The 13,411-nt window shown below is 49.5% G+C and overlaps 1 protein-coding gene across 1 annotated transcript; it reads left to right on the top strand.

Annotated features, from left to right (window-relative positions):
• The first annotated feature begins 377 nt into the window (after window positions 1-377).
• Window positions 378-4,375, top strand: LOC138928411 (serine/arginine repetitive matrix protein 2-like). Its single transcript, XM_070285482.1, has 2 exons — window positions 378-545; window positions 2,590-4,375. The coding sequence occupies exon 2, from the start codon at window positions 2,594-2,596 to the stop codon at window positions 4,373-4,375; it is 1,782 nt and encodes a 593-aa protein (XP_070141583.1). The 5' UTR covers window positions 378-545; window positions 2,590-2,593.
• The last annotated feature ends 9,036 nt before the right edge of the window (window positions 4,376-13,411 follow it).

Here is a 13,411-nt window from a genome sequence, read left to right as displayed (position 1 = left end):
AGGAACGACGCACCGAACGAGGAGTGCGTGGCTGCTCCTTCTGGAATCCTGCGAAGCAACGAGGAAAATCTGGAAATTTCAGCAAGGAACGACGCACCGAACGAGGAGTGCGTGGCTGCTCCTTCTGGAATTCTGCGAAGCATCGAGGAAAACCCGGAGATGTCGGCGAGGAACGACGCACCGAACGAGGAGTGCGTGGCTGATCCCCCCGGAATATCCAGGAGCAACGAGGACACTAAGGAGACCCCCACAGTCAAACAAATCGAAACCGACACGGAGACCCGATGGTAAGGGAGGCCCAACCTAGCTGGACTTCGGCCTTGCCTACCAGCAGCCAGACCGCTCGACAACACAATCCTTTCCGACAAGGACCAGAGACACCTCTACCAACTAGGAAAGTCCGGTTCCGAGAACCAATTGTGGAAAGCGAAGACGGCGTTAGGCCTGACGGATCAACATCAACGGACATCCGAAGGGAGGAAAGCCTAGCCAGCATCGACACCAACACGAGCTTGACAGCGGCACCGGATACCATGGATCCGAGGGTGAGTGCTTTTCTGCAGACCGAATTAGATAAATTTGACCATCTGGCGGGCACTTCTAATATCGCGGAACATCACATCGTTATGAGGGATGACAAGCCCATTAAGCAGCGATATTACCCTAAAAATCCAGCAATGCAAGCGGTTATAAACAAACAAGTAGATGAACTTTTGCGGGATGGACGGATCGAGCCATCAAAAAGCCCTCATAGTGCACCAATAGTTCTAGTCGGGAAAAAGACAGGCGATATCCGAAAGTGCGTGGATTATCGACAACTGAACGCGCGATCAGTCCCCGACGCGTACCCCCTACCCAGAATTCATCACATCCTGGAACGCTTACGGAACGCGCGGTACATTTCCACTCTCGACCTTAAGAGTGGATACTGGCAAATTCCGGTCGCGCCTGCCAGTCGGGAATACACCGCTTTTACCGTCCCGGGACGAGGCCTCTTCCACTGGAAGGTGATGCCATTCGGATTACATTCAGCTCCCGCGACGTTTCAAAGAGCTCTCGATAGCGTCATAGGTCCGGAGTTAGAACCTTCAGCCTTCGCGTACTTAGATGACATCATTGTTATCGGCACAACTCTCGACGAACACATCGAAAACCTGCGCGAAGTATTTAGGCGACTCCGGCAAGCTAATCTGAAACTCAACCGAGACAAATGTAGTTTCTTTCAGCGGAGTCTAAAATACCTGGGTCACGTGATAAGCGAGTCAGGGATCCACACTGACCCTGATAAGATCGCCGCGATTCGCGAACTACAACCGCCTACGAATGTCCGTGAATTGCGACGCTGCCTCGGTGTCGCATCGTGGTACCGCCGTTTCGTCCCGAACTTTGCAGCCATCGTAGAACCGATATCCACGCTCCTCCGGAAAGGTAGGAAATGGAGTTGGGACACGGAACAGGAGCAAGCTTTCGAGACCCTAAAAACCCGACTCACCGAAGCCCCAGTACTTGCGTGCCCCGATTTTACGCAGAAGTTTTCCCTGCAAACCGACGCTAGCGATCACGGGTTAGGAGCAGTCCTACTACAAAGCATCGACGGGGTGGAACGGGTCATAGCTTATGCCAGTCGACGATTAACCCGAGCCGAGGAAAATTACTCAGTAACAGAAAAGGAGTGCCTCGCGATCGTATGGGCCATTCGCAAAATGCGTTGCTACCTGGAAGGATATCGGTTCGAAGTCGTGACGGACCATCTGGCGCTTAAATGGTTAAACTCTATCGACAACCCAACCGGACGAATCGCCAGATGGGCCCTCGAACTACAACAATATCAGTTCGACGTTCAGTATCGACGAGGGAAATTCAACATAGTAGCTGACGCTCTTTCCCGTCAGCCCTTGGACACAGTACAACAAGCCAACGTAGAGCCATCGCAATGCAAATGGGTGCGCAGGATGATACTTCAAGTAACTCAGGAACCGGGAAAATTTCCAGACTACCGGATCGAAGGAGGCCAGCTGTACCGAATGACGGGGAATACACCCCAGGAGGAAGACCAGGTTCCGTGGAAGCTATGCGTTGGCCAGGAGTACCGACAACGAGTCCTACAGGAGTGCCACGATCATCCGACAGCTGGACATCTCGGGACACGGAAAACCAGCAAGCGCGTAGCACAAAAGTATTACTGGCCAGGACTCTTCAGGGAAGTCACCAAGTACGTACGCCGATGCCCCACCTGCCAAAAATACAAGGTGCCTGGGAGTCGACGAAGACGCACAGCCGGACTAGGGGACGTAAAAGAATACCATTACGAGGATACCGACGACGACGAGCCACCCGCTGCCGCCGAGGGGACCAAGTCTTGAGAAAAGGGGGCCACTTGCTGGTAGTCGCGACTACCCAACGTCCCTCCCCATCGAGGGGAACTCAATGACTGGCCACTCAAAACTTTTTTTTTGTTATTTACTATCACTAAAACCTTGTTAGACTAAGAAAACACGAGTTACATAGGAAGGAGCTAGGCTTAGTTTAGTCATTCGCACTCATAGGGATATCACATATTTAAGATATACTAAGTTTCTTTACCCGCAGTGCCATGAGTTCAAGAGACCCGAGACGCCCAGTGACGGGCACCGTAGATGCAGACAGCGATGTGGAGATGCAGGAAGCGCTGGACAATTCGATACGAGACCTCCTGAGCGATCCAATGTGGGAACCAGACCAGCTGATCCTGGAGGCTGAGGCCACCGGCCTCTCCCTGGATGATGTCCTCGATCTCTGCATCGCACCAGGGGACCCACTGGGAAGTGTAGGCGATGGAGAAGTGGAACCAGACGGCAGATTTGGGAGCTACCGCAACCCGAGCCCGCCACGGCAGCGACCCCCTGCTGACGCCGCAGCACCAACTAGTGCCAGCGAAGTATCCAGCGGGACATCGAGCGGCACCACCCCAGGCAGTTCGGGCGGATCCTCACGCGACGCCTTGCTACCAGGATCCAGCGGATCCTCTGGTGACGCACTGCTACCCAGCTCGGGTGATTCATCTGGCGACGTGCTGCTACCCAGCTCGGGTGATTCATCTGGCGACGTGCTGCTACCCAGCTCGGGTGACTCCTCCGCCGACGTCACACTGCCCAGCGTTGGCAGGTCTGACAGGGACGCCATGCTGCCCGCCATCAGGGAAGTGGCCAGGACGACCGTCGAGGTGCCGAACCCAACGCCACGGTACGAGGACATCTCCAGTGCCGACGAGACGGAAGCCACGGCCCGGTCGTTCGCCACAGCACGTTCCGAAATAAGAACACGGCTGTCCAGCGCCGCCACGGAGGAGATAATAGAAGTCTCGGATTCCGACGATCGTAGCACGCCCCTGTGGAGGGAGGTAACACCCCGGCCAGAGACGCCATACCAGGAGCTGTTCGGGCCAGGCCCCTACGACAGCCCCCGCACCATGGCCAAGAAACACCTGCCAGCAGCAACTGCACCACAGCCGAGCCACAACACCCAGCGACTCAGCGACGAGCTGCTCCTAGATGGCCCCAGCACGTCCAGCCAAGCAGCCAGGGCACGGGCAATCGCACCACAGCCGAGCCACAATAACACCCGGCGACTCAGCGGTGAGCTGCTCCGAGATGGCCCCAGCACATCAAGCCAAGCAGCCAGGGCACGGGCAACTACACCACAGCCGAGCCCCAACAACACCCGGCGACTCAGCGGTGAGCTGCTCCGAGATGGCCCCAGCACATCAAGCCAAGCAGCCAGGGCACGGGCAACTACACCACAGCCGAGCCCCAACAACACCCAGCGACTCAGCGACGAGCTGCTCCGAGATGGCCCCAGCACATCCAGCCAAGCAGCCAGGGCACGGGCAGCCATACACCAGCAGAACCGCGACAACAACCGGGCACCCAGCAGTAACACCGGCTTCGCGCAACCGCAACCGGCAACAAAGAGGAGACGCCGACCCAATGGGAACAGGGCCAGGATCAGCCGGCAACGACTGGAGGCAGGTCCTCAAAACAGGGAGGAGATCCCATGCGGAGCGGTCCGAGAGGTTGAACACACGGGACGCCCTAACCAACGACGTCGAGCCGCACGATCAAGGGGAAGTTCCTCCACGGACAGCTCCCCTGAGCCAACCCCGAGATCCGGACCCGTGGAACAATTAAGACCCTCCATGGTAGTGGCCTCGGCCCAGTGGCGAGTGGAGACGGCCGGAAGGGAAATCCCAGTAACCCTACGCACCTGGATAGAGGGAGAGCTGGGATTACCGAGAAACAGGGATATACGACGCCAGGAGAAAATCGACGGCAGGCCGTACAGAGTCCATCTCTCCAGGAGTGGGCGCGTCACCGTCTTTTCACCCACCCCAAAGTAAAGGGGGGGTGTGAAGACTCACATTTTTTGGCCTTCACATTTTTTACGTTTCTTATATGTATATAGTTAGAATTAAGTAGTTTAAGTTCATACTCAATAAATTTAAGCGTATATACAGCAGTAGTTTTAAGAGACAAAACTTGAAGTAAATAATTTTAAGTTAGCCCTAAGTGGCAACCCAAAACTATCGAATAAGTCAGGAGAATAGTTGAATTTCCCGCCGAAGCCAGGACACCAACCACGATCACGCCATGGAAAAATACTAAGAAGAAATACCCGATAAAATCCCACAGGGGAGGTTTCTTGGCAACGAACAGCCACACTAACTTCCGGGACTTGAAATTTTGTGCGCGGCGAGAAAAGTTCGAAGTTTTGGAGAAGCGGAGAAAACGACAACGAAAACCAAGTTCAAGATCCAACCGACGCGTGGCCAGGAAGTGGAAGCAACCAACCGACGAGACACAGAAACACTGGCTTCGGCAAGCAGGGTGAGCATAAAGAGTGCGACAGGGACAGATAGGGATTAAAAAGGAAAAATCCAGAAAATAAAAGTAAAGTAACTCGAAATCAAAGTGTTAGAATTATTGGTGCAAGTGTCAAGCCCCGATCGTACCATCGGCGAGTATTCCGGGCATGTGCGCAGTAGTTTTCTCGACAGGATTAGTCGCGACAGTGCCGTCTGCGAGTATTCCGGGCATTTGCGCATTAGTTAGGGCTGGTCGCAATACCTCCGATTTTGCTGTTTGCGAGTATTCCGGGCATTTTCGTAGTAGGATTTGCGCGCCAGAAGTAGCCGCGACAGTGCCGTCTGCGAGTATTCCCGGCATTTGCGCAGTAGTTAGGGCTGGTCGTAATACCTCCGATTTTGCTGTCTGTGAGTATTCCGGGCATTTTCGTAGTAGGATTTGCGCGCCAGAAGTAGCCGCGACAGTGCCGTCTGCGAGTATTCCGGGCATTTGCGCAGTAGTTAGGGCTGGTCGTAATACCTCCGATTTTGCTGTCTGTGAGTATTCCGGGCATTTTCGTAGTAGGATTTGCGTGCCAGAAGTAGCCGCGACAGTGCCGTCTGCGAGTATTCCGGGCATTTGCGCAGTAGTCAGGGCTGCCAGTGTTACCTCCGATTTTGCTGTCTGGGAGTATTCCGGGCATTTTCGTAGTAGGTTTCGCTGGTCAGAATTAGCTGCGACAGTGCCATCGGCGAGTATTTCAAGCCTGTGACAATATTTATGGTCACCAGTGTTACCTCCGTTAATGCCGACCGTGAGTACTCCGGGCATTTTCGTAGAAAGATTTCTGGGCAGGGTTGGCCACGACAGCGCCGGCCGTGAGTATTTCGGGCACCCGCATAAAGTTTGTACCACCAGGGCTGGCTACGATGGGGCCAGAGCGTAGTCATACATAGGCATTATAGATTCTCATATTCATATACATTTTCTTCCATAAGCGGCCGTCGCGGCATAGCCAACGGTACGCGACTCGGTGACCCGAGTAAGAGTTTTCCCCAAATATAATATTATGAAACCCCTCCTCAACTGTCTCAAAGATAAATAAATTTATCTGATGAGGACTCTGGGCGGACTGAGACGCCGACCCCAGCAAAACGCATCCTTACAGTGTAATATTACCTGAAAGTCGACCATTTTACCTACTTTTTTTGGTATGATGCAAAAAACAAAAGAAAGTTCAACTTTGAATGCTCATATCTTCTACAAAAAAAAATCTTAAAATAGATTTTATTGCAGATTCTGAATCCTTGGGAAATTATTTCTGTCGAATAAGTATGGTTAAAATCGTTTTTGCGAACATGACTTTTTCGATTTTTGCAACGCTAATTGTTCGAGAGGCGCTACTGTGAAGTGCCAATTGTACAGTATTATCGTATAGGATAATCATGTAACGGTTGGGAACACTGCCAGATAGTAAGATTTTTAAGTTCCAAGGGGGGGGGGGATTATTTCCTAATTTGCCGTAGAGGACCAGTACATAGACTGCGGAGTGACAACGGCAAGAACTTCGTGGGAGCTGACAGGGAGGCCAGACGATTTGGAGACGTGAGACGGAGAGGATACAGAGTGAGTTATCCAGCAGGAGCATTGAATGGGTTTTTAATTGCCCATCGAACCCGTCTGAGGGCGGAGTATGGGAGCGGATGGTGCAGTGCGTCAAGCGAGTGCTGCGCTATACATTGAAGGAAGTTGCATTAAAGGATCATGTGTTGGAGAGTTTCCTGATCGAGGCGGAGAATGTGGAGGTCTACAGCGGAGCTGATGGAGTCGTCAGACGCGCCAGTGTGCGCGTGAACGACAATGGCCTATCTCGGCCAATGTTGCGGCCTGTGTCGAAACTTGCAGTTTTGGATTTGAGAAAAGCGGTTCTTCACGGGGTCGGGGATGTCGACGGCCAAACATTGTAATCGATAGGTAGAATAAGTATTGGAAGGAAATTCTAGTATTTCTTAAGTTATCCAATATTGTATGGTTTTCTTGGCCCCATGAAGTATGGGCCTACTAATATCGGTGCTGTGAATGCCGCCTAAATTGTGCTTTTTCATTGTCTTGTGAATTTTTGGAGGGCACACTGCGGTAAGCTTAAGTTAGTTTAAAATGTATTAGGCTAATTTAATGTATTCACAGAATAAAACGCTCCGAGGCACGCTCACTACAGCCACGGCCCTTGAAGTAACCCTCTCTTCGGACCTACTTGTGTGGGGGAGTCGTACAAGGCAACTCCATATGAAGCAAGACACCTTTGTTCGTTTGTAAGTTTGGTTAAAATAAAGATATTGTATTCTTCCTTCAAGGTGAACGGACGTGTTTTTTTCTTGCGTTTTCGATTTGTGTAGAATTTGCCTTAAAACCACCGGGGCTTATTAACATTATTTTGTGTTTCTAATAATTCCCGTTCACTTCGTGTGTGCATGCTACTTTTCTATTTGAAATTTTAGTTTGGGCTGCTGCGGTTGCATTGCATTCTTTTTGCATTCCCTTTTGTGCCTATTGCGTTTGTTGTTATTTGCGTCGACGCGACAGCTATAAACGGTTCTAGATAGTGCTTAATCTCACGCTCTCCCGCTCTTCCAGTGCCGCCGCACTTAATCCTTTTCGCCCTCTCTTAAATAACGAAAGTACAGTGGTAAGTCACTAAGATGTCTGTTAATGCGGTCTGCTTCTCAAAAACTTGTAAAAAAAATATTATTTACGGTGAACTCACCATCACCTGTTGACTGTGTGATAACATAGTGCATGCCAAGTGCATTGGTTTTGTTGCACGGACAGTAGATGACGTTGGCAAAAATATCGGCGTACGTCACTGCTGTGAGGCATGCCGCGAGGTGGAGAGGGAAATGATGTCTTTCATGCGGCAAACCAAGGGCGGTCTTAAAGAGCTGTTATTGAGATTTCGTAAAACTAAAGATATCGTTTAGAGGAGGCATTAATTTATGCCACATTTTTTTTGCGAATACTTAACGAGAAAGAATTATGCGGTGTCGGAACGGTGTTAAAAGAAGAGCCGAGAATGTGGTTCGATTTCAAATGCGTTTATTGTGGTAGCGAGAGCGAACGAACTGCTTCGTACCAGCGATCAAAAGCGAAAGGTAATGATGAGAGTGCGTAGGTCCGAGAGAACAGCGAGCGCAGTCGCTTATCTTATGCAGAATAGATAATTGGGAAGCTTTTGTTTACATTGTTGTTGTCAGTGATGCTGACCAAATGGCAATCAATAAATGGTTTCAAATGATTTTAAATTGTTTTCTGCGGCTGCTCCCAACATGCTTCCCCCGTTGGATCAGTCATGCTTCCAAGTGAAGTGGTTTCTAGGGGCAGTACCGCAAGCTTTCTCATTGCCCGCTTGCATAGTCCAGAGTCGGTTCGGATGACTGCAACTCGTTCGACGCCATCCTCTCCGGCAACGGTGCTCTCGACCCTGCCGAGGCGCCACCGCAAAGGGGGTATGTTGTCCTCCTTGATAAGGACCATGCTGCCTGCCGGTACGTTGCTCACAGGAAGGCGCCATTTGGTCCGCTCCTGCAGCAGCGAAAGGTAGTCGGCGCTCCATTTGCGCCAGAGCTAGAAGGTTTGCTGCATTTGGCATACGCGCTGCCACCGGCTCAAGCGATCGATATTCAGATGGGTGACATCAGGCTCATCCATTGCGGTGAATGTAGATCCAATGAGAAAGTGTGCAGATGTGAGAACACTAATGTCATCTGGGTCTTTTGAAATGGGACAAAGCGGCCGTGAGTTTAAATTTGCGGAAATTTCACAAACTAAAGTGCGCAGTTCATGAAATGTGAGAATTGATTTTCCAACAACACGGACGAAATGATATTTTGCGGATTTGACCGCGGCTTCCCACGGGCCACCAAAGTGCGGGGAACGAGGTGGGATGAAATTCCACCGGATCTCCATCGACGTAAGGGAATTCCATAGCTCAATGTTTTAAGGATCGCTCAAAAAGAGCTGCCGAAGCTCAACTAGCTCGTTTTTGCTTCCCACGAAGTTCGTTGCGTTATCTGACCAAATCGTTTGAGGCTTTCCCCTCAGGCTTATAAATCGCTTCAGGGCTGCTATGAACGATTGCGTTGATTGCGTGTGTAGCCTTGCTGACGAAGCAAACGAATATGGCTATGTGGGGGCCTGTTTCAGCCCTCTGACTTCGAATAAAACGGGCCACAAAAGTCCACTCCAGAGATGACGAATAGGCGATTCGGCTGCACTCGGTCCTCCGGGAGCGGCGCCATGATATTGTAACGAATTTCGGCCGGGCGTGGGAGGTGCCGGCCGAGTTCACTACGGAAAGCCGAGCGGAGCTTTTATTTGAAGGTGTGGCTGCTAAGAACTCTCCTCTGCCAACTTCTCCGTCTAAGCCATCCAATGATCACACGAGTATTTCTGGTGTATTTCGTAGCTTTTCTTTATTTTCACCAAAAACCGCCGTGTTGTTTTTTCAGGAAATCGGGCGAAAAACATGACGAGAATCAGAGAGACCAGGCATCCTGGCTGTCAGATTCTCGGGATTGCGCAGCTTAGCTCGTTTTGAGTTCAGTGCCTTATTGCGCAGCTGCTCGCGTTGCCAACTGCCTCGAGGATCGAAAGCTCTATTGGGCGGCTTTCGTTACAATATGTTCGACTAGCTTGGGCTTTAATCAGAAACATTGAATGCACTTGTTGATGACAGCAGAAACCGTTTTTCGCCCTCCAATGCTAACAAGCTATGCAGGCTAACAAGCGGCCTGCATGAAGGAACTTGCGATGAAAATGATCAATGATAGCTGAGGTTATATGATGAGACTTGGGAAGAATCATAGGGTGCTTGGCATCGAGATCCAGCTGAGAATTTTGAAGGCGTCCGCCGACGCGCAGTAGACCTCCTGCATCTATAAATGGGCTTAAGGACAGAAGTTTACTCCTCGGCGACAGCTTCATCTTCAAGGTTAGTGCCTTGTGGAATTCGGCAAAATTTCACACGCTGAATCCCTTTAATGAGTAGATGAGTCCCACCTCACCTCCTCGACTGTAAGCTCTCCTTTATGCCGTACTCGATCCTTGCTGACCCTTTGAAGGAACCGATATATATATCCGAAGACTCTCTGCATTCTCCCAAACGAGTTTCCAAACTTGCAACTGTGTGAGATGTCCAATGTGTGTGAGAGCACCAATGCGCTGCGTCGACGCTCAGGAAGTTCCTTGACAGGGGGCGAGTCATCAGGCCATGTAGAAGAATCAGAGAGTAAGAACTGCGGCCCTTCACTCCAAAGTTTTGATCCCACCAGCTCTATAGGGGTACATCCACGACATAAGATATCCGAGGGACTCTGCCGTGACGGTACGTGCCTCCAAGTCATTCCCTTAGTTCTCTCATGTATCTGCGAAATCCTGTTCGAAACGAAAATGTTAAAATCTGATGGAGGTTGTCGGATCCAAGCCAAACCTATTGTCGAATACATACATACATACAATACAAGACATACAATGAAAGGTGCAAGATCGAGGTGCAATTTGTGCCACTTGAGAGGCAAGCTCGGACAATAAAAGAGCGGCAGATAACTCTAGCTTCGGAATCGTGAGGGTCTTCAAGGGTGCGACTCTTGACTTTGAGCAAAGTAGGTTAGTCGAAATGATACCTTGGTTCTCTGATCGAACATAAATGCAAGCTCCGTAAGCTGCCATGCTTGCATCGCAAAATCCATGTATTTCGCACGATGAGTTATGCTGTAGAACAAAGCGTGGAAACTTCAAGCAAGCAATTGTGGCGATCTGCGACATGTGCTCCAACCAAGCGGAATGTAAAGATTGTGGCAGGGATTCATCCCAGTCGAGCTTATCCTTCCATAAGACCTGCATGCAAATTTTAAGCTTGGTTATGATTGTGGCTATTAATCCAAGGGGATCGTAAAACCTTGCGATATCCGACAGGAAGCTGCGCTTGGTTGCGGGTTTTTCTGTCCATTCGTTTGAGAAGCTAAAAAGCAAGATATCCGATAGCGTGTCCCAAGATAAACCTAACGCCTTTGTAACATCGGTTCCGTCGTGGAACTTTAAAGTTTTCTCCCGATCCGAGTCATCCACTCCTTCTAGCGCCGCAGATTCGTTGGAACACCATTTGCGAATTGGAAAATGTCCTCTTTCCAGGAGCGCCTTGATTTGTTGTCGAATTTCAACGACCTCCTCAATGGTGTCTCCTCCTGCGATTAGATCATCCATGTAGAAGTTTGTGCGTATGATTTTAGCTGCTACTGGAAATTTCGCTTCTTCATCGTAGGATAGCTGCTGCATTGCACGAATTGCCAAAAAAGCAGCAGGCTTCGTGCCATAGGTTACGGTGTCAAGCGAGTAAACTTGAATCTCGTCTTCTTCATTGAAGAAACTGATGGGGATGCGTAACCCGAACGCAGCGATACATTTTGCAAATATCTCCACACAAAGCAACCTTGAAAAATCGAAAACGAAGCAGGGTAGTGAAGATTTTTGGTTGAATGAAAGGACCAGCGTACAAAAAATCGTTCAACGAATATCCCGAAGTGGACTTCGCTGTGCCGTCGAAAACAACTCGCAGTTTTGTTGTTGTACTTTCCAATTTTTGGACGCAGTGGTGCGGTAGGTAATACTGATGAGCTGCAGCATTTTTAGTTGTTAGAGACATGTGCCCAAGGTTCAGGTACTCCTCTATAAAGGCTTTATACTGCGACGTCAGGTCTAAATTTCTAGCTAATTTGGTTTCGAGTGATTTAAAACGAAGAAGTGCACGATCATGTGAATCTCCTAGAGCATCGAAACTAGTTTTGGCAGGAAGTAGTACCGATTATTGGCCAGAATCAAGCCGAGTGTATTCCTGCTGAAATAGCTGCTCGCATAGAGCTTCTTCTTTCGAAATGGTTTTTGTAAAATCTGCGCAATTGTCGATTTCCCAAAATCTCTTCAGTATATAAGAGATCCACTCCGACTTCGAATGAGTCCTGGGCTCTTAAGATAAGGAAACTAAAGATGAGCGTACGGAGGATCCTACCGATAGACCCCCTGAGACGATCCAGCCAAGTCTGGTTTTCTGCAGAGTGGGTAAATTGCTGCCTAATCGAATTTGTCCAATACAAAGTAGCTCGAAGAATATGCTTGCTCCAAGAAGCAAGTCGATGCGTTGACTTTTGTAGAAGAGCGGGTCGGCGAGCTCGAGATTTTCCGGTATTTTCCATTCAGACGCGTTGAGATCGAAATGCGGGTGGTAATCGGTGATTAACTGGGTGACAGCAGCAGAGAGCGAAGTGCTATACTTTGCGTTACTCGACTGAGCGAAAATATGAACCGATTTATCCTAAGCGAGCGAGGATTCACCGATTCCTGATATGGAGATGACTGAACGATGGATTTTGAGCTGAAGCTGATTGGCGAAACGAGATGTGACGAAATTGATTTGAGAAGCCGAATCAAGCAGGGCCCTGCATGGCACGAACACGCCAGAGCGACTTTTTACGTAAACTATGGCGGTAGCAAGCAAGACGTATTTGGATCTAGTCGACAATGAAGCTAAAGGCGGTGTTTTGGGCCAGGCTACAAAGACGTGAGATGATCCTTGCGGAAGTATTGCAACGGGATTTGTTTCCAAATGAAGAAGACTATGATGCCTCTGGTGGCAGTGTCTGCAGTTGCCAGACTTGCATTGCTGTAGGCTGTGTCATTTTCGTTGGCAGTTGAGACAAAGATGTAGACTTTTTGACTCTCTATACCGCTGATTGGGGTTCAACCCTAAGAATTGTGGGCATTTTTGTCAAATAATGTTCCCTAGACTCGCACAGGGTACTATGCCATCATGCTGATGATGAAGCAATGAGGGTGCTACGACAAAATTTGTTGGCTACTTTTCCAACCTGTTTACTAGGTGCTTGGTTTACCATAGCGTATTCCACATTTTCCATCATGCAGCATCTAAGGTTCAAGAACGATGAGAATTTATCCCAATTTGGCAGCTCCTTGGAAGCAACCCTTCTTCCCACCTCTCCTGGGTCTGAATGTCCAGTTTTGAAGCGATGAGATGAATTAAGTTGCCGTCATAGATTTCCTTCGCAGAGGCCATAGTAGCCAGGGCGCGCAAATGAGAATTTGCCTTGTCGCTTAACTGCCGCAGACTACTTGCGGATCCCTTCTCCACCCCTGGTAGCTTGAATAACGACCGAACATGTGCCTAAAAGTGCAATAATTTATTATCAAATCTCGACGTTAACAATTCCAAAACCCTGTCGTAATTATTTTCCGTGGGCTCCAGCAAGCGAATTGCATCCAGTGCTATGCCGTCCAAACATCCACGAAGATGCTGAAATTTTTCCACCTTTGTTAGATCTTCGTTTTTTCCCACTCCAGCTCCTCAATTACAAGCTGTTAGAGGTTAAGTCGAGAGCTATCGAAGTCAGAGTACATGCGCTCGATTAAATCCAACCGCACCTACAACTCACTTTCGTCGAATTTGGACAACTGCTCCTGCGTGAGGCGCGAGCTCAGGCTTTTTCGTATGTTTAGCTGGCACTTTTAATTTTTATTTGCCGCTT

Source organism: Drosophila kikkawai, chromosome 3L (genome assembly GCF_030179895.1).
Source record: "Drosophila kikkawai strain 14028-0561.14 chromosome 3L, DkikHiC1v2, whole genome shotgun sequence".
Lineage (NCBI taxonomy): Eukaryota > Metazoa > Arthropoda > Insecta > Diptera > Drosophilidae > Drosophila > Drosophila kikkawai.
This window is presented reverse-complemented; position numbering and strand designations above follow the sequence as displayed.

Bases quoted from the DNA above. Each gene is read 5' to 3' on its own strand.
- LOC138928411 (XM_070285482.1), top strand. From the start codon at position 2,594: ATGAGTTCAAGAGACCCGAGACGCCCAGTGACGGGCACCGTAGATGCA.